This window comes from Poecilia formosa, unplaced genomic scaffold, assembly GCF_000485575.1.
Source record: "Poecilia formosa unplaced genomic scaffold, Poecilia_formosa-5.1.2 Scaffold22, whole genome shotgun sequence".
Taxonomy (NCBI): domain Eukaryota; kingdom Metazoa; phylum Chordata; class Actinopteri; order Cyprinodontiformes; family Poeciliidae; genus Poecilia; species Poecilia formosa.
The window spans coordinates 1,514,830-1,537,484 of NW_006799961.1; the positions used below are offsets into that span (position 1 = coordinate 1,514,830).

The window sequence follows — 22,655 nt, forward strand, 5'->3', positions numbered from 1 at the left end:
GCCCTCTTTCCTNAATTTTGCCTCTTCTTACTAATAGAATTGACTGGAAATATGAATTCCTTTATCCTGGTAATTCTTAAGATCTCAAAGCAAAGATCACTTTGGTTTTTCCTTCTTTGGCACTTTAATAACAAGCAATGACTCTTAAAGAGTTACAGGTATGTGATTGTTTTCCATATATATGTAAATCATAAAACTGACCATCTTTAGGACAGTTTTCATTGCAGTTAATTGTCAGTCCTAAAAAGCTTTGATATTTATTGTCCACTGTAAGCATTATTTGCCATTTAATCACATAAACTGAGGAAACAGATAATTTTAATGACTATCTTACCCAATTTTACAATTACAGCTGAAAAATTGTAGTTGCTTCATGAAAGTTGCTAGCTCTACTTTCACGTAGAGCTAGCAACTATACACACATCACTTACTGCATCATCCAATTTCTCATTCTGAATTGAACTGACAACTTATAGTATCTCTCACTGTCAACAAGTGATGCTTTAATATAATATAATATAATATTTGTAGATGTTTGTTTTTTAACCACCGTAAGCAAACTACGAATTTTATTGTTGGATCTAAAAATACCAATGACTCATCTCTGGCTATGAGTAATTTTACTTTATTTTTGAATAATTTTTAACTTTTTTGTTGTGTTTTTCAGATTTTTATTCCTTAACTACTTCATGCATTGTGACTGGGTTGATTTTCTTGCCCTTTTATTTATTGTTCTGTCCAGTCTCTCAGCTCTCTATTTTAACTTCATAGATGGATTTTATTAGGCATAAATAAAATATGTGAATGTGTGACTGGTAAGCCTTTAATTGTGGACACATTTCAATAATATGATGACAAACCCAATCATTAGTCCACATATGTAACTTTGAAAAACATACAGTAAACATTTTGCATTCCTTCCTATCCTTCATTTGCTCACTGAAGTGTTTATAAACTAAAAACTCCAATAGTATCGCCCATCATTGTCAAAAGAATACTTGTATGAATGGGGGGAAAAAAAAAAAAAAAACTTCTAATAAAACTCGTTTAACCTTGTTTTCCCCAGCTATTCCACGCTATATTTCTATGTGTGAGAGACAGACCGCAATAGACACACGTCTGTTTATTACAGTGTTTGTGACTAATGAGCAAATTTACCCCCAAGCCTGTAATTACTCTGCAGTGTTGATCTGTTTGAGTTTTTCAGGCCCTATGTACCTAATTATAGGAGCATAAACATAAACTTTTTTTTGCTTCTGGATGCTGCCATGTTTGCTTTGCTGTGCTTTTCCATCAATCTTTACATCTGCCGCAAGCCCTGTGAGCTTGACGGGGCCAGGCTCAGCGCCACAGAGAATCACCCTGTCAGTTTCCATGTCTCGGCGTCTTCCCCCGGCGGCGTCACTCTTCTCCCTCGCTGCACAGATCAAAGAACTGACACATGCCCCAATGTTGTCTCTCCCCTTCTCCCTTATATCTCTGACTTGCACTCTTTCTCGATCTTAACCCTTTACCTCTGTCACTCACCATCTCTTTCTGTCCTTACATCCAGCTTTCTTCCTGACTACATCAGTGGGGATTTTGATTCCATCACACCAGAGGTTAAAGCTTTCTATGCAGACAAGGTGAGTGGATCAAAACTTCCGCACACAGTTGTGCACGTAGAAGCAGTGAAACTTTGAGCAGTCACACAGCCGGACTGGGGATAAAGGACCTCCTAATATGCTGTCTGTTTCCTTTTAAATATAGTTTCTGAGGTCTGAAAAACCTTCACATTACTACTTTTTATTAACTCAAAACACAATGCTGGCCACATATTTTGGCACACATGGTAGAAATGTACTTTAAAATAAATGTATATTTCACTGCAGTAGCATATTCTCATATAGTCTGAAATATTTTGGAAAAAATTTTAACTTTTAATTTGAGAACCTTTTTTTTTTTTTTTTCCATTTTAACGTTTTACCAACCTTACAATGGTGCCACCAAATTTATTTTTTGTCCGTATAAGTTTAAGTAGCTGAATCAAACGTACAGATTCCAACTCAAGATTTGCGCAGACAAGAGATTTTAAATTTCATTACTGACTCGGCAATCTGTCCTTTTAGCTACTTACACTAATTGTGTTGGGGTGTTATGATTTAGCAAAATGTCTTTCTTGTCCTAAATCGAACAAAAAGAGAGAGAGAAATACTGATAGGATGGAGAGAATTTACTGTATGTAACCTTCTTCATTTTTAATTTAAGACCACCAAACCTATAATTTCATGTGCTCACTTTTTTTTTGTGAGCTAATGTAAAAGTATTAAATAACTTACATTGTAATAATACAACTATGTCAATGTAGCGGTGTGAATTTACTGTGCAGATACTTGACTAGTAAGGTCATTTTAATTAGTCTGAAAAGACCTTACAGCAGCCATCTTCATCTTTTGTGGCCAGTTTTTTTTTTTTTTAATTATGAATTAAACATAACAGGAACAAAAGATTTTCCGAAGGATCCGCTAGTTAGATTCTACATCTTAGTCTTCACTGCCTTCTTTTCCTATACTGTGGAGACAAAAAGTATCCAAGGTTAAAAAAGAAAATGCAAATCAATCTTTGAGGTGGTCTTCCCATTGTTTTTAGTCAGTGGAATGTCAAGCTACAGGCTCGATTCAATAAATTATTAATACAGGGGAAATCAGTCAAGCATATACGCTTGCCTCCGAGAAAAAGAAATACAAAGCCTGTGTGGTCTTTGTGCTGTGTCACTCTATGCATTACTGGTGCAGATCTAAAACTTAAATATGCATGCATATTCTCATTTACACATGCTCACAACCTGCACACACACACACACACACACACACACACACACACACACCTCCAGATGACAGATTTTGGGATTTCTTCAGCTTTGCCACTCTTTTTCCCCTCATCTGTCTCTATCACTAGTAGTAGACCGTTTTCAGAAATATCACACAGGTTGTGTAAAAAAAGAGAAAAAAAAAGAGCAATGCCTTTTTTTGAGAGAGAGAGAACAGACTGTTATGGTAATGCTTTTGAAGCAGAACAATTGAAAAGTTTGAGGCGTTCCTTCAGAGATTTGCCGCAAACGGTGAATAATTCTGCATAAATGGAAAGGAGAGAGAACAGAAAGGCAGCCACTAGGGAGGGGGAGACAATGAGAAAGCAGGGATGGAAAAATGATGGAAGGAGGAGGGGAGTGAAGGTTGGATGGATGTGATCAAACGGAGTGCGGCGAGCAAGTTTTGTGTGAACTCGATGTTGCATGTGTGTGCCAGTGATATGAGGAAGACGGCGCAGCATTTTAGAAGCAAAGTGACTCTGTGGAGAGAAGAAGAGATGGAATGGGGGAAAAAGCCAGAGCCTGGTTGTTTACCTAGATGTTGTAGTTTAAGGCCACTGACTGGAACCTCTACATTATTCAACAACACAACCCGCGGGAAGCTAGACAGCACTAAAACACTGATTTATACCTCTCTCCATGTCTGCTTCCCTTTCTGTTTTCTTTCCTTTGTTCTGCTTTTCCTTATCTCTCCCTTGGTTTTCCCTTTACTGTCTGTGTTGTGGTACAAATATCGAATCATGTTTTGTTGCTCTCGTGTGTGTTTTAATTTGTCATTGTGTCCATAGGGGTGCGAGCTCATAGAAACAGCTGACCAGGATCTAACCGACTACACCAAATGTCTTGTAAAAATGCTGGAAGAGATACGGAGACGAAAGCTGCAGGTAAACTACATGCTGCTCAATTTCAGGCATGCTTTTCATCCTGCTCCAGTTTCCAAACGACAACAGCTTTTTTTTTTTATTTATTTATTTTTTTTTTAAAAGAAATTTCTCAAATATGTCTTATTTACACTTTATTTAACTTGAGCTGGGTGTTTGTGGATCGTCGGATAAACTGTCTGCTGCCTCTAGTCGCAAAGAGAACCATATTGTTTTCATCAAGCCATAAAATGCTTGCCTTTTCTTTTCTAGAAACAAAAGACACAGTGTGTCTTTTTCCGCAATGTCACTTCTTCAGATTTTTACAATAGTTGTAGACTGTTTCTGATAATTATGTAAAAAACCATTGCCTATTCTGTGGTCCATTTAAAACGGTGAAATAGCCCTTTAGGAGATTCTAACTTTAGGGTTGCATGGTGCACGTCAATATTTTCATACAGTACTTGTCATGTCTCGCCTGCCACTGTTCCCAAAATGCTGTAACACAAAAAAGAAAAAAAAAGTGGTGGAAGCTACTTGATTTCTTATGTAAACAAGCAATGTCAGCCAGCCAAAAATCAATTTTTAGAATATTAATCCACATCGTTAACACAACAGGACAACAAAAAACTACTGGTTTTCTCACTTTAAATAAGTCTTAAGCATACAGCAAGATATTTACGCACCACATATAAATAAACACATAACTTCTTGTTTTTTTATGACTATTATTTTGTGGCACTTTTAGCCACAGCATTAATGACAGACTGAAAAGAAATGGGAAAGGAGAAAGACACTCAACAGAGTTTTTGAGGTTGGGATTTGGACCCGACGAATAGCACTCAGGACAAACAGCCTCTGCATATCCCCACTTTATTCTCTCATTAATCTCTGAGATCAATTCAGATAAAACTTTCTCTCACTTTCTTTTCTTGCTGTCCGCAAATTTAATATTAATATGCCTTTAAACAAAGCTGGAAAAAGTGGAAAGTAACGTTGTGACTTTGAGAGATTAAACCAAACCTGAGTTCATTAATGGCCTGCCAGTGGATGTATATTTCAACCCACCTAAAGCACACGGCTTCTTTGTGTCAAATAATGGGGAAACTGACCAAGATATCAGAATTACAGATCTCTGTATGTCTGGTTTAACATTGGATTCCAATTTGTCAAATGTTTTAAGTTGCCACATTCATTTGTTCATGTAATTATACACACGGACATCATAGGTATGTCTCACCATCATATTATTCGGGAAGGTGAAAGGTTTTCTTTCCCTTCCTGATGCAGATAATTGGTGGAAAATATCTGTATCAACCTCTCAGCAAAAGCAAAATATATGTTCAATCAGTGTCTCCAGTGAGACAAGTTCAGTACAAACATCGTCTTAAAGGCCACTCAGGAATACAGAGACAAGAATTTTCCTTTTGGACGCATTTCTTGTACTCTGATTAAACCAAAACTGAATTGTCTAGCCTGTTACGATTGTTACTTTTAGAAGGAAAAAGGGGGGAAATTGCATGCCTTAGAACCCGATCCCTGCTTAAAATACAAAGATGGCAATCTTATGTTTCGTGGAAGTTTTTTTTTGCATTAACTACTGGACCACTTCCCAACATAGATGGCCTCACAAGGAAATGGTAGTTTGTACTCACTTTACCAGACAATGTCATGCTGACAGAAGTTAGCTGTTTTGCGAGACCGACATCAGTCTGATGAGAAACATTGGGGAGTTTCCATCTGAAATAACACCTTTTGTCAGACAGCAGTCACAAAGTGCTTCACAGTAAACCTAGTAAAAAAAAAATAAAATAAAATCAGTGAACAATGAAAGGGACATTTAAGAAATACAATAACATAGTTCTATATACTCTTCTCATATCATTAATTTACAGTTTTAAGTCTTATAAAGATTAATTGCAAAAACATCAAGTTTTAAGCTGTACGGACATTTAACGGTCGGGGAAGTTGACTATTTACCGCCGTTGCTTAACGCCATCGAAAATCTTCCTATGTTACATTGTTGTCGTTATTGATCCAATACCACGAATCCTTGGTAAAAACAAGTAGGCTATGCTGTCCTCCTTTCTGTCTGAATGTTTAGTGCCCTGAAGTGAAGCTTTCAGTCCTCTATGTGCGAAAGAAATGATGTTCAGGGGTCAGAAGCGTCGGACTGTGTTTTACCAATGGCAAATTCCTGCTGGGATATGTGGGTGTATGGGTAATAAAAGAACGTGAGTCTTTTGGAAGAAAAAAATACCAAAGCTCACTCAACATTTCCTGGAGAAATAAGGTTTGAGAAATATCATTAAAATAACATTAGGTGCACTTACACCTACATATAAAACCCAAAGGGGCTTTTGACTCTTCTAAAATACAATATTTGACATATTCTGGTTTTACTTACTGCCGTAAGCTGCAAGACAACAGAGCCTCGTGTCCAGCCGGATGCTGCATATTTACGCAGTGATCAGCCATAAGATGTCTTGGGTCTTGTTTTCTTTTCCCCCACTTTTTTCTCCTCTTTGGTTTATTATATATCCTTTTTTTTTTATTTTCTCCCTTATCACAGTAAGCACCATGTTGAGTGCTACCCCAATCACTGCAGAGTGTCCCAATCACTTCACATTTCTAAGCTAATGAAAGACAAAGGGAAGTTTTTTTTTTTTTAGTTTGACTGTTTGCAAAAGATAGGAAGTTGACAAAATGCTTCTCTTTTTTTTATCATTTGCTGCTGACAGATCTTTTTTCGTCAGATTTTTCCTTCTTACCCTTTACTACTCATACTTGAACTTTAGCTCTCTTTAGTACCCAAAATAGGACTAGAACAGCTGAACTTCTCTAAGAATTTAAGTGAATGCATTGTCACATTCCTTTTCTGTTCACCTTTGCGAATTTCAATCCACTTAACCCTTTTAAGAGAATGAAATATTTCAGTGAAATAATAGGATTTTAAAATCCCCGGGAATCGTGTCGGAGGATTATCGTGGATTTAGGTGCTTTTTCTTTGGAATGTGTGTACCTTGGCTGCAGGTACTTATCTCTTTAATACCGTGCCTGTGCTTTGGAAATGGCTGTTTTTTTTGTGTCTGTGCTTACAGTGAGGCAGCACCCTGTGTTTTAATTTTCTGCTATGATCTGTTCATTTTCCAACGATTCTCTCCGTTGATCTCACAGGCCTCTTTCTGCTTGATCCGACTCCTTCAGCCGGGCAAAACGGAGAAAAGCTGATTCTGTACACCCTGCTTGTTGAAGTGTTCTTTGTTCTTTCATAAATACCATTCCTTGCCCTGGTTTGTGGGTTGATTTTAGTGAACAAATACAAAGAAGAAATAAACAAACAAGCTCAGATTTTTAAATAATGCCCATTACAAATGATAAAAGGGCAAAATGTATTTTGTGCTTTTCTCTTCACTCAAAGCACCTTACATTAGGGCCACATTTACCCAGTTGCACCCAATAACGTGCATCTATTCTGATACGCAGACCAGTGTTTAGTGCCTTGCCCAGGGGCTCATCAACATATGACTGGGAGCTCACAGCTTTTGGATTGCAAGCCAACCACTCTACTGAGCCACTGTCCCGCGTTGTTGTTTCCAAACGCCAGTAAAATGCAAGTAAAGTGAAGATTGAGCTAATTAATTGTTGAAGCTTGAAGCCCAATGCACAATGTCTTTCTCTCTGTCTTTCTTTGTCACCCTGTCTCTATTCATTCTCATGAGAAGCTGTGTTTATAGCTTTTCTCTCGTAGCTGTGTGAATTTTTTTGAGCAACTTTACATCTATTTTAAATGAAGCTAAAATTAAACGGTAAACTCTATTTACTCCTGTTTAACTGGCACTCCCCTAAAGGCTTTGGTGCTTAGGGGTTTGGAAATTGCTGTGAGCTTTGCAGGAGCTAAATTAGGACTGCACAATATTAGGAAATAATGATGATAAAAGTGGTGATGAATTCATCTTTTTCTCACCAATATCTTTCTCGCATGTCATGCTTTCAGCGCAGCAGGCATTTCATCCCAAAGGGTCCTTTGCAGTATCAATATTGCATTGACAATATACATTCAATTGATTTTGGTCCATAGTGACACAATAGCATCACACATTTACTGTAGATTTGTCAGTTTGGTCACCATGGAGGCAACTGGAGTGAACTCTTTCATATCCTCAAGAAACCAGTAGATTTTATTAGTGACTTTGTGATTTTGTTCTGCTGAAAGTGCCCATAATATATGCACACTGGTTGGTTGCTAACGCTCAATGCAAATTTAATTAATTCTAACGGTATCTTGTTTCTTGAAAATTTGTATTTTCCATTAAAAGTAATGGAAATTGAAATTATTTTTTCAAACCCTCCCACCAACATTCAGCTCTTAAAATCACAGTCATTTTCAACACAAGAAATGACAAATGAACTCAGCTTTTCTGAGGCAAAAACATCAGCTGTGATTCATTCTGCAATAGACCCGAAGCCAAAGACAACAATCCCAAATTACAACATTACCGTTAACCCACACATAACTCCCTAGAAGTTCAGGAGTTACTCGTGTCACTATTTCCATACGGGGAATTGAAAAGATGTCAGTTCATAAACACCTGCTTCTCCTTTTAACATGTAAGGTCCCATAACACTGTAGTTATGAAGCATGAATCAGAATTGTTTGGGTTATGCTGTGCTATGAAGCATTGCTCTTTTTTCAAACATTGCACACATCTTATTAGTGGCTCTGGAGAAATGGGGAAAAAATAACAAAGAGCACACATGTAGCCTTTGTGTAAGAGGCACAGAGCAGTTTGCCTTGGTCTCTAGATTACACACAGGCTAATGACATGCTATGCATTCGTATTTAGAGAAATATTCCTAACTGGGGCAGCTGTGGATATTCACATTTGAAAACAACAAAAAAAACCCATTCAGATTCATTAGTTTTTAGTGTTTCACAGTACTAAGGAACACAAAGAGTAAAAGGAAAATATCTCTCACAGCATCACATTATCACCAGTAACTTAAATCTTTGATCCATCACACCAGACACAATTTCCCATTCTGTTATTGTTTAATTATGCTAGTCCTTTGTTAACTCTATATTTCCTCGTCTTTCCTGACAGAAGTAGCAACTGGTGTGGTCTTCTGCACCAGTTGCCACTTCTGTCTTGAAGATTTGATGTGTTGTGCCTTCAGTGATGGCACTCCACCTACTTTTATTGCAATGAGTGGTTATTAAAGGTCTTATTGTTGTTTTGTCATTTTGAACGAGTATGTCCGTTCGTCTTTGAGCTCTGACATTATCAAGGCATTTTTTCCCCCCACTATACCGCTACACACTGGATATTTTCTCTGTTTTTCACTGTTGTCTTGAAACCCAAGTGAGATTTGTGAATAAAGATCCCAGTAGATGAGTCAAACAAGGTCATCTGTCCTCAAACCACCATGGCACATTCAAATTAACTCAAGCCCTCTTTCCTCCCCATTCATTTTTAACTTCAACAAGCCGTATCTAGATTCCTAAATGCACTGCCTTGCAGGTGTTTGGCTGATTCACCATTTCTGCTGAGAAGCAATTGGACAGGTGTGTCTAATGAAAGGAAACGTGGTGGTTTTTCCAGTATATTCTGTGGCCTTAATCTTGCTATTTACTACATGTATGATGTGCAGTTTGGGTGCAAAGACGTCGCATTCCATTAACTTCAGAAAGCAACTTTACACTGTAACCACTTTCTGATCTTACTTTGAGATCATCACACAACCACCAGCTTTGGTTTAGCGATTGTTTTTGTCATTTGTAGTACACGAGTCTATTGGGCGAAATTCTTGGCCAATAGACTTGCTTGGAAACATGCAGCTGCAATTGGAGACGCAGAGGAAAACAAATTCTGCAGCTTGGACCTGATGAGCACATGTATAAAACAAGTGTTGGTTTTCGCCTACACTCCATAATATCAAGTGGAGCTACTTTATGCAAGCAATTTATTTACTGTCCTCAACTTGTTATGTTTTAGCCACGTTCAGGTAGTCAGCTTATTGCCAACATTAAGTGGACACTGGAGCATAACAAAGAGTGAAAAACATGTCCGTCACATTCCGAAAATGTAACCGGAAAGGTTTCTATTTTACTCTACTAAGGTAGCTTGATTGCATTAAACAAAAGTTTATAAGACGCTTCATGATCGTATGATTCAAGATTGAAATATTTGGAAATGATGTCTTGCGTACTTGGATACATTTCTGTCCGTGGGTTGATGCAGTTTGCCCTGCGATTTTGTAATCTTTACCAAATCACAGTGAAGGGTTTAACGGCAGGATTAGCATTTTTTGAACCTTCCCATCGCTGTCAGTGCGTCTCCCTCACAGAGGGGAGTTTGTTTATCAAGCCTTGTTGTTTACAGCTTAGGCGATGTTTCATCACGCGCCGGTGTCAGCCAGATGTTGAAATAACCTAAATCTCAGCACTCTGTTTTGTTTTAACTCCATCTCCCGAGTGAGGAAGTAACTTGTGACACATTTAGTCCGATAATTTATTTCCCCTTAGTTTCATCTGAGCTTTTTTGTTTGTTTGTTTGTTTTTCACTGATGAATTGATAAGGTGAAATGATCAAATTGACAAAGTGATATTTTGGAGGTCATTCTGCAATAACTTAAAATAGGTTAATGCATTCACACTGAAAGGAGAAGAAGCAGAACATATGTAATTATAGCAAATTACTGATGTTTTACTGATAGGGGTCGTAGTAAAAAAAAATAAAAAATGTTCCAAGAAAACTGCTAACTTTTTTTTTTTTTTAACAAATGTTTTCCCCTGCATATCAAGCAAATTGAACCCAATCAGTCTTTACCTCTTCGTGTCCATAAGCTCATAGCGAATAAGATATCAAAGTTTGTTGCCGGTGATTATAAGCAGTGTTATTTAAAACCACTGACATATTCAATACCAAATTCTCTTTACTGCTGACATGGATGAGGTCATCATACGAAGATCTGACATGTTTTCCAAACCCTCGAGGAAAAAAAAGGTTGCAGATGTCTAGGAGTTTGGTAAAGGATATAAAAAGATCAAGCGCAGACAGTCTCCTGGAAAAAGAAGTTTCCGAGAGCCTTTAACTTTCATCAGACAGTCTGAAGGTAACGCTTGCAGGGTTTTCATGTCAAAGTGCGCGTATCTAAGAGAATGCACAAATCTGTTCCAAATCAGAGACATACCAGTGAGAAGTATTTTCTATTTTGGAGCAAAACTTATGGATAAGGTGGAGGTGTCACATTTTCACTGGGCAAATTTTTGACCATGAAAAATAAAGGCGTTTATGAAGACAACATTTGTGAGGAAGTGTAATATCAAGTGTTAATTATAATGGTGAAACTTGTTACTTTTAAAGTTAGAGTTGAACCGGACTAGACTTGTGCAAACATAAAACAAACAAGCAAAACAAAATGGAACCAAAAAAAAAAAAAAAACATACAAGTGAAAGCCAAAAGTACATATCCATTTAGATAATTCAGCTGGTGTTTCCTAATCAGAACTTAATGATTTATTTTTTTGTGCCATTGTTTATATTGACAATTTTAATTTTGTAGTACTTTTACAAAAAAGAACCAAGTGCTTTCTTGTTATAAACTGTTGAAAAAGTGGGGTGTATTTTATTTTCCTACCCATGAAGTCATCTAAAATTTTGTTTTGCTGCAGGCTAGCCAATGCTGCTGAACTTTTAAAAAGGTAATGAAAATGGAAAAGTAAAAAACATCGACGTGTGTGTGCGTGTGTGCGTGTATGTGTGTGTGTGTGTGATTGACGGAACTTGGTTCATTTTTGTTGCTGGTGTGACTGGCAGTCATCAGCCTGTGAAAGCTCCTTTGCCCTCTATACTCTGTTGGGCTTTAGGGCTGTCAGCACTCGTGCAGACTGCTTGGGGAGTGTAAAGATGGAACTGCTGAGAACAGTAAATAAGGTGGTTAAGCGAACAAGTGGCTCAAAATTGACATGCTATATAATCTAGCTCCATTGATTTGCACCTAATATTTTAATCTCCTGAATTGACTCGGGGAACTCATTTACACGACTGGATGTTTTGACATAATTGTCCATTGTTTGATCGGATTCTGGTTTCTCGGCTCCAGCGAGTAATACTTGGAAATAGAAAGCCACTTAGATTTATATTTTTTGCATCTATATTTTTTTTAGAAAATAATATGCCTTCAGGTTAAATCATGTGATAAAAAAGCTTTTTTAACAGGTGGAAAATGGTGGTAAGGTTTAGCGACAGTAAATTGACTTGAAGCCTCCTGTCGCCAGCTCTATTACTTTCTAACAAACGGGAACATCATGACAAAAGTTCAGAAATGCTCCCCGTCGTTCAATTCTCTTCACAGGTGGACACCATAGTGACGCTGGGTGGGCTAGCAGGGAGATTTGACCAAACCATGGCATCGGTTGAGACGCTCTTTCATGCTCAGTCCATGACACAGCTGCCTGTTTTGATCATACAGGAAACGAGCTTGGCATACTTACTCAGACCCGTAAGTAAATTGTATTTCTGGCTTATTTCCATTATGTCCTGTTGTTTTTACAAATAATCCACTGCTCATTCATTCTAATTATCATTTCCTCTGATTGTTTCTCTAGTATAATCTTTAAACCTGGCTTCACATCAATACCAAGCTACTAACAAAAAGCATTGATGGTTAGTCTTTGGAGAATTACAGTTCAAAACCTGCAATGATAAAAATGAATCAGTTAATATTAAATTAACATCCCAGTGTTTCACTATATGGAGTAGAACAGAAAAAGGTAATAATAAACTACTAATTGGAAACTACTAATAAACTTAGCAAGTATTTATTCTATATTTTTGCTTAGATCTGTGTTTCAAAATAGGAATATATATATAATGACTAAAGTTAACTTTATTACAGCTGTACCAATCATTATTTTGTGTTGCTTTAGCAGATAAAATAATAATTGTTGCTACCATTTAAAAGCAAATAAATTATTTTTAATTTTTTTCTTTTGCTTTCAAAATGTGTATGAAAAATAGATTCCTAAACCAGCCAACACTTTTGCTGCAACAGTTAGTTGCAGCAAAAGTAAAGCAATAAACCTATTCTGTGGAAGAAAGTCTTATATTTCTGTAATGACAGCCTCCAAAGACCTGAACTTTTATCGTGGTGTTATTATACATAACCATATGTTCCCTATAAGATGCATGTAATTACAGCACACATAAGCAGGCTCAGAATCTATTTTCTTCAAACGAGGCTAACACTGCCCCTTAACAACTTCCAAATCATCCATCTCCCAGGCGCTCTCCCTATTTCCTATTCTCCCTCAAAAAATGTTTTTCTTTGCTCTGTTTCTACCTTGATTAGAGAGTTGAAAGCTTTGTTTCTTTTTTTTTTTCCGTCGAATAATCACTTCAAGAACAAAAACACGCATGCACACTCACTTTCTCACTCATCTACACACTGCTCTGCTTGTGTAATGTCCCAATTTGCTGTTGTGAATGTAAGAGTTGGAGTCTCTCCTGATGCCACTCAAATTGTTCTTTTCTCTCTCTTTTTTTTTTTTTTTTTTTTCTGTGCCAGCCACTTTCTCATGCTCCGCCGATGATTGAGTTTACAAGTGGGCTTAACACCTGCCTTTTAGAACATGCGTTGAACCCACAGCCACTCAACCTCTCTGCTGAGTTGCTCCTTTCTGAAGTCTTTGGGACAAACAACTAACTGTGATGCCTTCCGATGACAAAAGCAAACCCCCGCTCTCCTGCCTTCTCTCGTCATACTTCGTGTCATTATTCTAAAGGCGTGTTGTCATTTGCTGCTTCATACCTCAACACCTCCAATTAATCTGAACTTCAGCGAGGGTAAATTAAGCTCGTTTGTCAGCGCAGCTCCAGTTCGCCAGCGCCTCACATTCCTGTACATGAAGGTGGGCTCAACCTTCGAAAAGCCCACCGCTGTTTGCTCAAGTTACAAATGTATTTGAGGTGTTTGCTGCCAAACAATCTCACAAGTCTTATTCCATACAATAAAATGTCCCCAAAATTTACTCTACAAATGTTAAACCCTCAATAAAAAGGTGAAATCCTTCCCGTTATCCCTCATGTTTTATTCAGTAAATTCTTTATGTTTCATTATTTCTGATTAAATCTCTGAATCTGTGAACCACAAATAAGCTCAGATTGAATCAAGGTTGCACCTGTTTGTCTTATTTTATTCGATTCCCAAATAAGGTTTCTTAATCTAATTATGCCACCAGGAAATATGCAGAAGTCGTGTGTTTTCGATCGCAGTCTCGGAGCACTGCAAAAATTATCATATCTTCTATTAAATTATGGGTAGAGACACTTTCTTTCTGAGACTCTGCAGAACAGGAGGATGTTTTAATCAGTCTCAGTCTCGAGGTAGTGCTAAATTTGCTTAATTCGAGTCTCATAAATAAATAACATAAGGACAGAAGGTGCGCTGAGCTAGGTTTGCTTCTCTCTGGCGATGTGCTTTATTGAGTCTCGGTTAACCAGAGTGATATTTACTCCGAGATGTGAGCCACCCTCCGTAGAGGCTCTGGGGGGGCTCCCCGCTCTGTGTGTTGTGGGACACAATGTGCAACGATGCATCTGTCCGATCTCGTATATAATTCAGTCCAGCATGCTGGTTCAAGCTTTAAACTACAGCCTTATTTACTCGCTGCTCTTTGAAGGCTTGTCAGTGAGGCGGCTGATGTAAAAGATGAAATGTGATACTCGAGCAGTGTTAAATCATCCAAGCCTCTCTGCTGGAGTAAACTAAGCAAAGACTTAGCATTTAAATAAAAAGTGTAAATAAATACAGAAGTGAGTCCAGGATGACAAGTTCTGCCAATGTGTGTGTGTGTGTGTGTGTTAGACCGTCTGCACAGACAGGACATTTTTACAACAGTATCTGTCGCTCTTCCGCCTCGTCGTTCAACGTATGTTTAATGTAATTCATAACTGTCGTGGTATTTAATTTGCCAAATTACAGCTTGTAGTTGCATGATAAGTTCTAATTTCTTTGTTCAATTAGAAATTATAACATTGTGGCCTGTGCGACCTTTAATTTAATCATCATGCGACTTCCATTATACTGGTATTAAACCTGTTGCCCTTATAGTATCTTCAGTATTTGCTTAGTTACTCAACAGAATTTAGTAATTGAGCTATTCAAAATGCCTATGAGACATTGTTGTTGCAAAAGTTGTCCATTATGTTATTATAATTTTGCCTTTTATACCTGTTCCTCACGCATTCCCTTTCTGTCTGTGTAACACACACAACACGTGCTTATGCTTCGAAAATAACTACGTTTGTTTCTGAACACCAAAAGCTCCAAAGCCTAAATATTTTTCATCATTCCTTCCCACTGGCTCTGCAGTACCAGGCTGCTAAGCTATGAAAACACAACTTTAAACATAAACTTTTACTGTAAGTTGGTTACCGTAATGTGTTCCCCCCCTGTTGTGTTCATCTATGGCACTTTTATTCTTTTAGATGACTGATGTTGCTATAAGTACTTTGCTTTAAAACGTAGCACCAGAAGCATTCCGTACTCAAGAAACGACAGCTTGCAAAATCATTCATGCCTCTTAAATTGTTTTCTCATTACAACTGTGACATATTGCGCTGGAATTCCATGTGATAACCAACACAAGGTGTAAACTCAACAAAAATAATACATGGTTTTTAAGTGTGGATTGTAACACGGCCACACAGTAGTAGAAAAGCTTTGGTGTTATTGTTAAATATTGTAGTGAGGTCGTTAGTTTTAGTAAATCTCCGTTATTCTAACTCCACTCAGACTCAGTTTGACCTTCAGTGATGTCATCCAGGTCAGGTTTGGGCATCTATTGCAGTGAGGCTCCGTCCAGCAGGCTGAATGGCTCTAGCTTGATAAGTTTGAATTCACAACAGTCTAATTATAAGAGTCACAAAGTACTACAGTACAACCAAACCTTTTCAAAACTATTATGCGCCACATCAACATTGCGATAATAATGCATTTATGATATATCCTGCAGCATTAGAATGCATTTGGATTCAATCACATATCAATAGAATCAATTTATGCTTTAACTATACATATATTTACTGTAAATCCTTATGTACCAGCTTCCAAACTTGGAATTTTGACTTACTGTAACTATCTCCATACAATGAATTTCTTCTCGCAACTTTCCCATGAAAGCTAGTTTTGTAGAGTGCACTATCACTCTTCAAAAAATGTCTGAAAACCTTTACAAAGCACCTTATAGCCATCCTTTTTTGTTTGTTTGATTCAGCCGCATAGCTCCAGGATATCAACAAATGGCAAGTTATGTACCGGTAATTTCATACTTTGTAACTAGGAGAAACTTTGTTTTTGACCTTTCTATATTCTGGCATGTGGCTTTATTTGAGCCCTAGAAGTTGGACACTTACTTCCACCTATATTATGTGATTATCTTTATTTTGGTCTCCCAATACTCGTTTCTTGAAGAGGAGAGTGGCATTTAGAAATGTTGCAAATGCTTTTTTTTTTTCTACACAAAACATTTCATGAGCAATATCCCTCAGAAATAGGCCTCCTTTTATTGTTCATTCAAACATACAATACCATATTGACACTGGCAACAATTTCTCAATAGCATCTTTAATGTTTCTTAAAGATGCTATTGAATAAACTGTACTTGTTTACTTACTGTGAAATGTCAGATTAAAGCTGCTCAACAATGTAGTTAAAGCTATCTCTAAGATGATTTGTGGCTCAAAAACTAATTCAACATGTCAAGATCAGTTTAAACTTTGAGAAGTAAAACAAGGCCTACAGTTCTGACAAGAGCAATCACTTATTTTAATGAAACCTTGGCGAGTGAGTGTGGAAGCTGAGTCAGGAATAAAGCGGTTCAAGGAGTCCTGCTCCACATTTTCATTGCATTCGTGTGCAGTATCCGGGCGCGTACCGATTCACATCATTCATGCAACGTGTTTGCAGGGCATCCACAGACTGGGGGTAAACACCGGCCTGGAGGGAGAGTGGTGCAGCCTCATTCCTATAGGTGGACCCTGCCAGACAGTCACCACAGGACTCAAATGGAACCTGGGTGAGTCCCTTCCTGTTTACAAGCTGTTATTACGCTCCTGCTTGCTTTACATAAGCAGCTTCGCAGCTTCAGTTTACATACAGTAAAGCCAGTGTAGCAGCATGGGATAAACTCGAGTGTTTGAAGTTTGCAGCGAAGGAAAATAATCTTTATATCTTCTCGAGGCTTGAAGACTTTAATGCTTGTTTTGCAAAGTAAATACAAGATCCAGGCTTGTTTTTGCCCCTCCCCTCCACCCATTAACACTCGATGCATTCCTACAAGCAAAGGAGAGGCACTGATTTACAGGTGCTTAATTTGCCTCAGTCAAGTGATTCTGCGGTTTTGAACAAGTTTCATTTGCAAATGATACACAACGCGCCTCAAAGAGCTTTTTGTCTTCTTGACAATTGTGTGAAAATCTACTGGAAGCTCATCTGAGGACCCCTGTGGTTTTACTCCACTCCAACCCACATGGCCAGCTGTGCTCTTAATGAGTTGGCACAGGCTGAACTGCCACCCATTCAAGGGAACCTGGACCTTCTGTCACCAGGGTTGCATAATGTGTCTGCTTCTTGGTGGGTGTCCACTGCTCCCGCCTGTATGTGCACGTGTACATTTTTAGGAGCCTGCACGCTCGAGCGAGCACACGTCTGCTTGTTTGATCATGTCGTTGTACACGTTTGAATATTCATATGTGCTTGCACTTCCCGCCTTGTTTATCGACTCCTTGTTGGTGTGTGTGTGTGTTGTTTTTTTTTTTTTTTTTTTTTTTTTTTTTGGCTACAATATGTTGTACAGTGCACTTACTTGGCACACCTGTGAGATGGCCTTCTGAATGGTAATGAGAGGGACTTAATACATGAGAGTCTTATGCAGATTAGCCAGTGGTAACAAGATGCATAATTAACCACATGCATATTTAGAAGGCTAGAAGTAATGATTTCCTTCTGGGGTTTGAGGGAAGGACCAGAATATTAAACTAAAATTTAGGACATAATTTTCTCTTCAATTTTGACTTGTGTATGTACAGTAGGCTGATTGCACCACTCCGGTTTGTGAGTTTGTTTTGACAGCAGTATGTTTTTGTTTTTTTTTTTCCCTCTGTGCTGCGAATTAAATGCAACTTCTGAACATTTTTGAGTGACCCACACTTATTTGAAACTTCTCCGTGAAGAAAAACGTACATATTACCTGCAGCAGCCGTGCTCGTCGAAAGGAGATGGCTTGCTTTATTCAAATTTGTTTCTTCATTTAAGGGTAGAGTTCATTGAAAGTGAACATAACATTTGACATCAGTTCATATAGATGTGATGACATGTGTTAATTGGCATTTATTCTGCAAGCATTTCACTTCAGTTTATTTCACTGTAGGAAAATGCCCAAGAGAAGTTGGAATAACCTTGCCTTTGGTTAATTTTATCACTTTTTTCTTCTTCTTGTTCATCTATAATTTACATTTTCTCTGTAATAAAGTAGAACATACCTATATACATTCAGAGAACTAATAGCTAAGTGTCCTAGAAACATTTCAAAACCAGTGGCCAGAAACTAGCAGGGTGAGTGAGATTTGGGGATTTAGCCCTGTATGATATAAAGGCCACAGAAAGACCACTGCCAGCTGCTCTGGGATGTAGGATAATACAGTTCATATTCTGGGGAATTTTTGCCAGGAGGTCAGAACTACTGCTGGCTCCACATATGGATCATACAGCGAAAATTGTGACAGGAGTAATCAGCTGTAGTTCTCTAGGAATTATTCCCCCAAAAAGCGATATTGAAAACATGTGAATATTGCTGACAAATAAACCACGTTTATGAAGGAAAAAAAAAACCCGTAAGGAAATGTGTATGGGAACATAATGGCGGTGAGTAAACCCATTAAAGCTAATTAACTAAGTGGCAATTAGGTAAACCAGTTCTGCTCACGTGGATTTCTATTAGTGTACTCTGTCAATCAGGTATATAAAATCCCGACACTCTGTCCACACTTATCTTGCATTTTTTTTTTAATCTTCTGATGTAAATTCAATTACCAAAGGACAGCAGAACCCTAATGAGTTCTCATGCTAAGACAAGTCATTACTTTACCAAATCATGTAGTCTTGCACTGTAGCTTTGTGGTAAATTCACTTTTAATTACATATGAGCTTAACACCTGCAGCCCCACCCCTCGTTGTGTTACAGGAATCAGACTGGACATGCATTTTTTTAGAAAAAACAACCCAAGAGTTCAGCCATCTGAGGAATCGTCTCGGTAAAGGGAAATCACAATTTTATGACGGTAACCTTATATATAAACATAGGTTTTTAAGGATAAGCATATAAGGCCATATATGTAGATATGTATATATCTTTCGGATTAACGTATTTCAAGATATTAATTAATTCGGTCTCTGACTGTTTGGACTAAATGAAAAAAAAAAATTATTTAAAATGGTAGACAACAGCTACATTTCTTAGGTAAAGTGTGTTCATTTTGTATAGAAGAATATCTCTTACCGCAAAGTCTTTTTCCTTTGGCATGCCATCAACACATTCAGTTCATTCACAGTCTAATATCATAGATTGTAATAATGGCTTTTAACAGACATGTTTCGACTGCAGGTACCTATTTCAGCAGCCAGACTAGTTATCCGAGACTCCTCTTTAGCCTCACTCCATTTCCTCAGCATTTACCAAGTAAAAACAGATTATTAGGGCACGAATTTACCTCTGGAAATGACCCCTTTCATTTACAAACAACTTTGGATTTCATTGCGGTGTCTTTGAATTGATCTAAATTGCAAAGTGTAATTGACAATATTTCAAGGGTTATGTAGGCGTTTGCTAAAAAAAAAAAAAAAAAAAAAAAAAAAAAAAAAACAGTTATTTTCACAACCGGAGTTTCTCTCATACAGTGATTTGCGCATCGGGATGTTGGTCAACATCGATGCAGTGGGAGGAAATACAAACTCTGTGTTTTAGGAAATAACTTATGGGTAAAAAAATGTCCCTGCTCTGTTAGTTAAATTGTTCCTTAAAGTAGCACGCTCATTATGCTTAACCTGTGTCACAGTTACTTTGCTAAAATAATGAGCATAACTTCGAGTGAATGTAACAATCCATTCTTGAAGCAAAGCTGCGACGACGCACCATAAATGTTTGACAAGCATCAGTCATTTAAAAAAAAAAGAAAAAAAGAAGCATTTTTTGTTTTGCTCTTTGATTTAACAAGCTTATTTTTCATATTTGGTCTTATACACTTAACATCAATCAGAAAACATGAACTTCACAAAACATTTAATTGTTTGTAAAAGGAATGACGACGCACCAGCGTTTTACAGATTAATTAGTAGCAATAAATTTAAATTATAATTTTAAGTAGCACAGTGTTTGGAAAATTCAGGGTGTCTTTACTTTAAGAGGATCATGACTTCTAGCTTCCGTGGTTGCTCGATGGTTGATGGTTTGATGGATCCATGGATGGAGGCTCACTTATAAGATATAATCCAAAAAGCACAAACATATAAATTAATAAAAATATTTAAAAAAAAACAAACAAAGAAGTCTGATTAATACTTTTTGAGATTTGTTTTGTTTGTTTTTCCAAACTACTATTAATCATGTTATTGTTTTGGATTCAACACCAGCCTAAAAACAAAAGTTAACGTTTCATAAAATGCCAATTGGAAATTAACGTTTTGAACATTTTGGAAGTTAACGAAAACATGCAGCGGATTAGAATCTGTGTTTAAACCTGTTAGTTTTCGCCTCATTAGTCTCGCATGTTTTCTCTGGAATGTTGCTTTGTAATTAGGGAGTCCAGACAAAGAAGGAGCCGTCATTTCTACAATTACAAAGGAAGGATAGGAAGCCTCTGCACTAGTGGCTCAAGAGAATTGTGTCTAATGATATGTCTGCATTGCGGTAATAATACCAAAGGATTGGTATGTGCTACTGAATAATGATGTGACTGCAGGGTAGTAAAAATAACAATTTTATGATGTAGTAACTTCAGTAATTATTCTTCGGTGTGTATAGTAGTAAAATGCAGCTGGAGAGATGGATGCATCTCAGTTGGCTTGAATCTGGTACGTGTTAACAAGGCTATCACTCTCATTCTGTTATAATTCACACCCATCTCTCTTTCCACACTTTTGTTTCCTGTTTTTACAGCCAACTAGTTTACTGTTATTCCCTTCTTTTTTTTTTTTGCCTCACTCTCACACTCCTGCCATCTCTCTCCTCTCATTAGGAGGGACTGTGACAGCTGAGAAACTCACCGTTTTGCATGTTACATTAATTTTCCATCATTAATCCTAAATTCCCCCCTCTGGAAACTATCAGTAAATGCAATCACTGTGTGCGTGCGTGTGTGTGTGTGCGTGTGTGTGTGCTCATCAGATGATATGCTGATAGTTTGGTCCATATATTCATAAACAAGCTTTTAATTATACATATATTTGAGTTGGGTTGTTGAATTTGTGTGCTAGCTCTGGGTCACGTTTCCAAATGTAATTTCTAGCGAACATTATTTAAATTGTGAAATGCAGACAGGACATGTCTGCAGGATCCCTTATTCCCATCTTCTCAAGGAAAGTATTTTGAATTGAAAGACAAAACATGTATATTTTGTCGAAAGATTAACAGTTTAATACTGATGTGCTATTAACCAACAACTCATCACGATCTTAAAATTTCTATACGTCAGGATCTGCCGGACTTCCGTTTTGTAATTAAGGTGTTAGTTCAGTATTTTTAGTGGATTCGTGTGTATCGACAGCTTAACTTTAAAGACATTTTATCTTAACAGCAATGGGCGACGCTGCTTTTTTCCCCCATGACTTTGCAAACAGCCAGCCATGTATGTTTTTTTTTTTGTTTGTTTTTTGTAAACAAGAGAAATATATGTAGGAGTGTTCCGGAGAAAAGGTAAGGGAGGGGTGTTGTGCTCATGCAGCATCCAAACCTCTTCCCTGCTATCTTTATCGCATAAAAGCCATTATGCTGCCGCGTTTACAGCTGGTCTGTCTTCCACTCAGCAAACTGCATCCAGTTGCAAACCACTGTCAAGTATTCCTGCTCATGTCGTATCTTGAGTTTATTTTTTTTTTCTAACTGTGCCCTAGCTGTTTACTAGTGTCAAAATATTATTTCTAGCCTATAAAACTTTCACACAAAAATTGTCTATTAGCTGAATGCCATGCATTTTTAATATATTTTTTATTAGTATTCAAGGGGCGCGTTTCTACTACGTTGAATAAAATGGTTTACATCCAGTGAAGCAGCATGTCGGCCTTTTTCCGTCGGTTTGCTCTATCGTGCTCGAAAAATAACCTTGGATGGCAAAAACTTCTTGTTAATTTTAACCTCCGATGTTTAATCTGAGATACCTGAAGCTTTAGGTACATCTGTGATGATCTCAATACCTCATAATGCCTTTTAACTACAAAATTAAAGAAAAAAACTGTCTCTTTCACCATTTACAATGAAAATAATCTCCGCCTGAATAACACGTTGCAGAAGACAGTTTTTTAAAGCTGGAAATAATTTCTTTAAACGACGTTGGCTCTTTTGCTCACGCCTCTGCTTGGTTTGACGGCAAAGGAGTTTAAAGATGTCAAAATAATGCCTATAGCAACCTACCTTGCTGCTTTAGTTAATTATAAAGAAAATACTGTGCAAAAATTACCAAAAGGCAGAAACTGTAGAGGGCTGCTGCTTTTATTTCTATCTGCGGTGGTGGCGCAGCGGTAAAGCACAACCCATGTATGGAGGCCTTAGTGCTTGACACAGCCATCGCGGGTTCGAGTCCTGGGCCAATGACCTTGCCTTTAAAAAAGAAAAAAGATAATTTCTCTTTGAATTATACTTTGTCCCTCACTTGTAACATTTATTTATA

General features: G+C 37.5%; 1 protein-coding gene across 1 annotated transcript in view; it reads left to right on the forward strand.

Moving 5' to 3' along the window:
* Nucleotides 1-1,253: 1,253 nt before the first annotated feature.
* Nucleotides 1,254-22,655, forward strand: part of LOC103135253 (thiamin pyrophosphokinase 1-like) — a 37,780-nt gene continuing 16,378 nt past the window's right edge. Inside the window, exons 1-4 of the mRNA XM_007547885.2 lie at nt 1,254-1,625; nt 3,640-3,735; nt 12,070-12,216; nt 16,684-16,792. Coding sequence (XP_007547947.1) covers nt 1,269-1,625; nt 3,640-3,735; nt 12,070-12,216; nt 16,684-16,792 — 709 coding nt within the window. The 5' untranslated portion in view covers nt 1,254-1,268. The remainder of the gene's footprint in view (nt 1,626-3,639; nt 3,736-12,069; nt 12,217-16,683; nt 16,793-22,655) is intronic.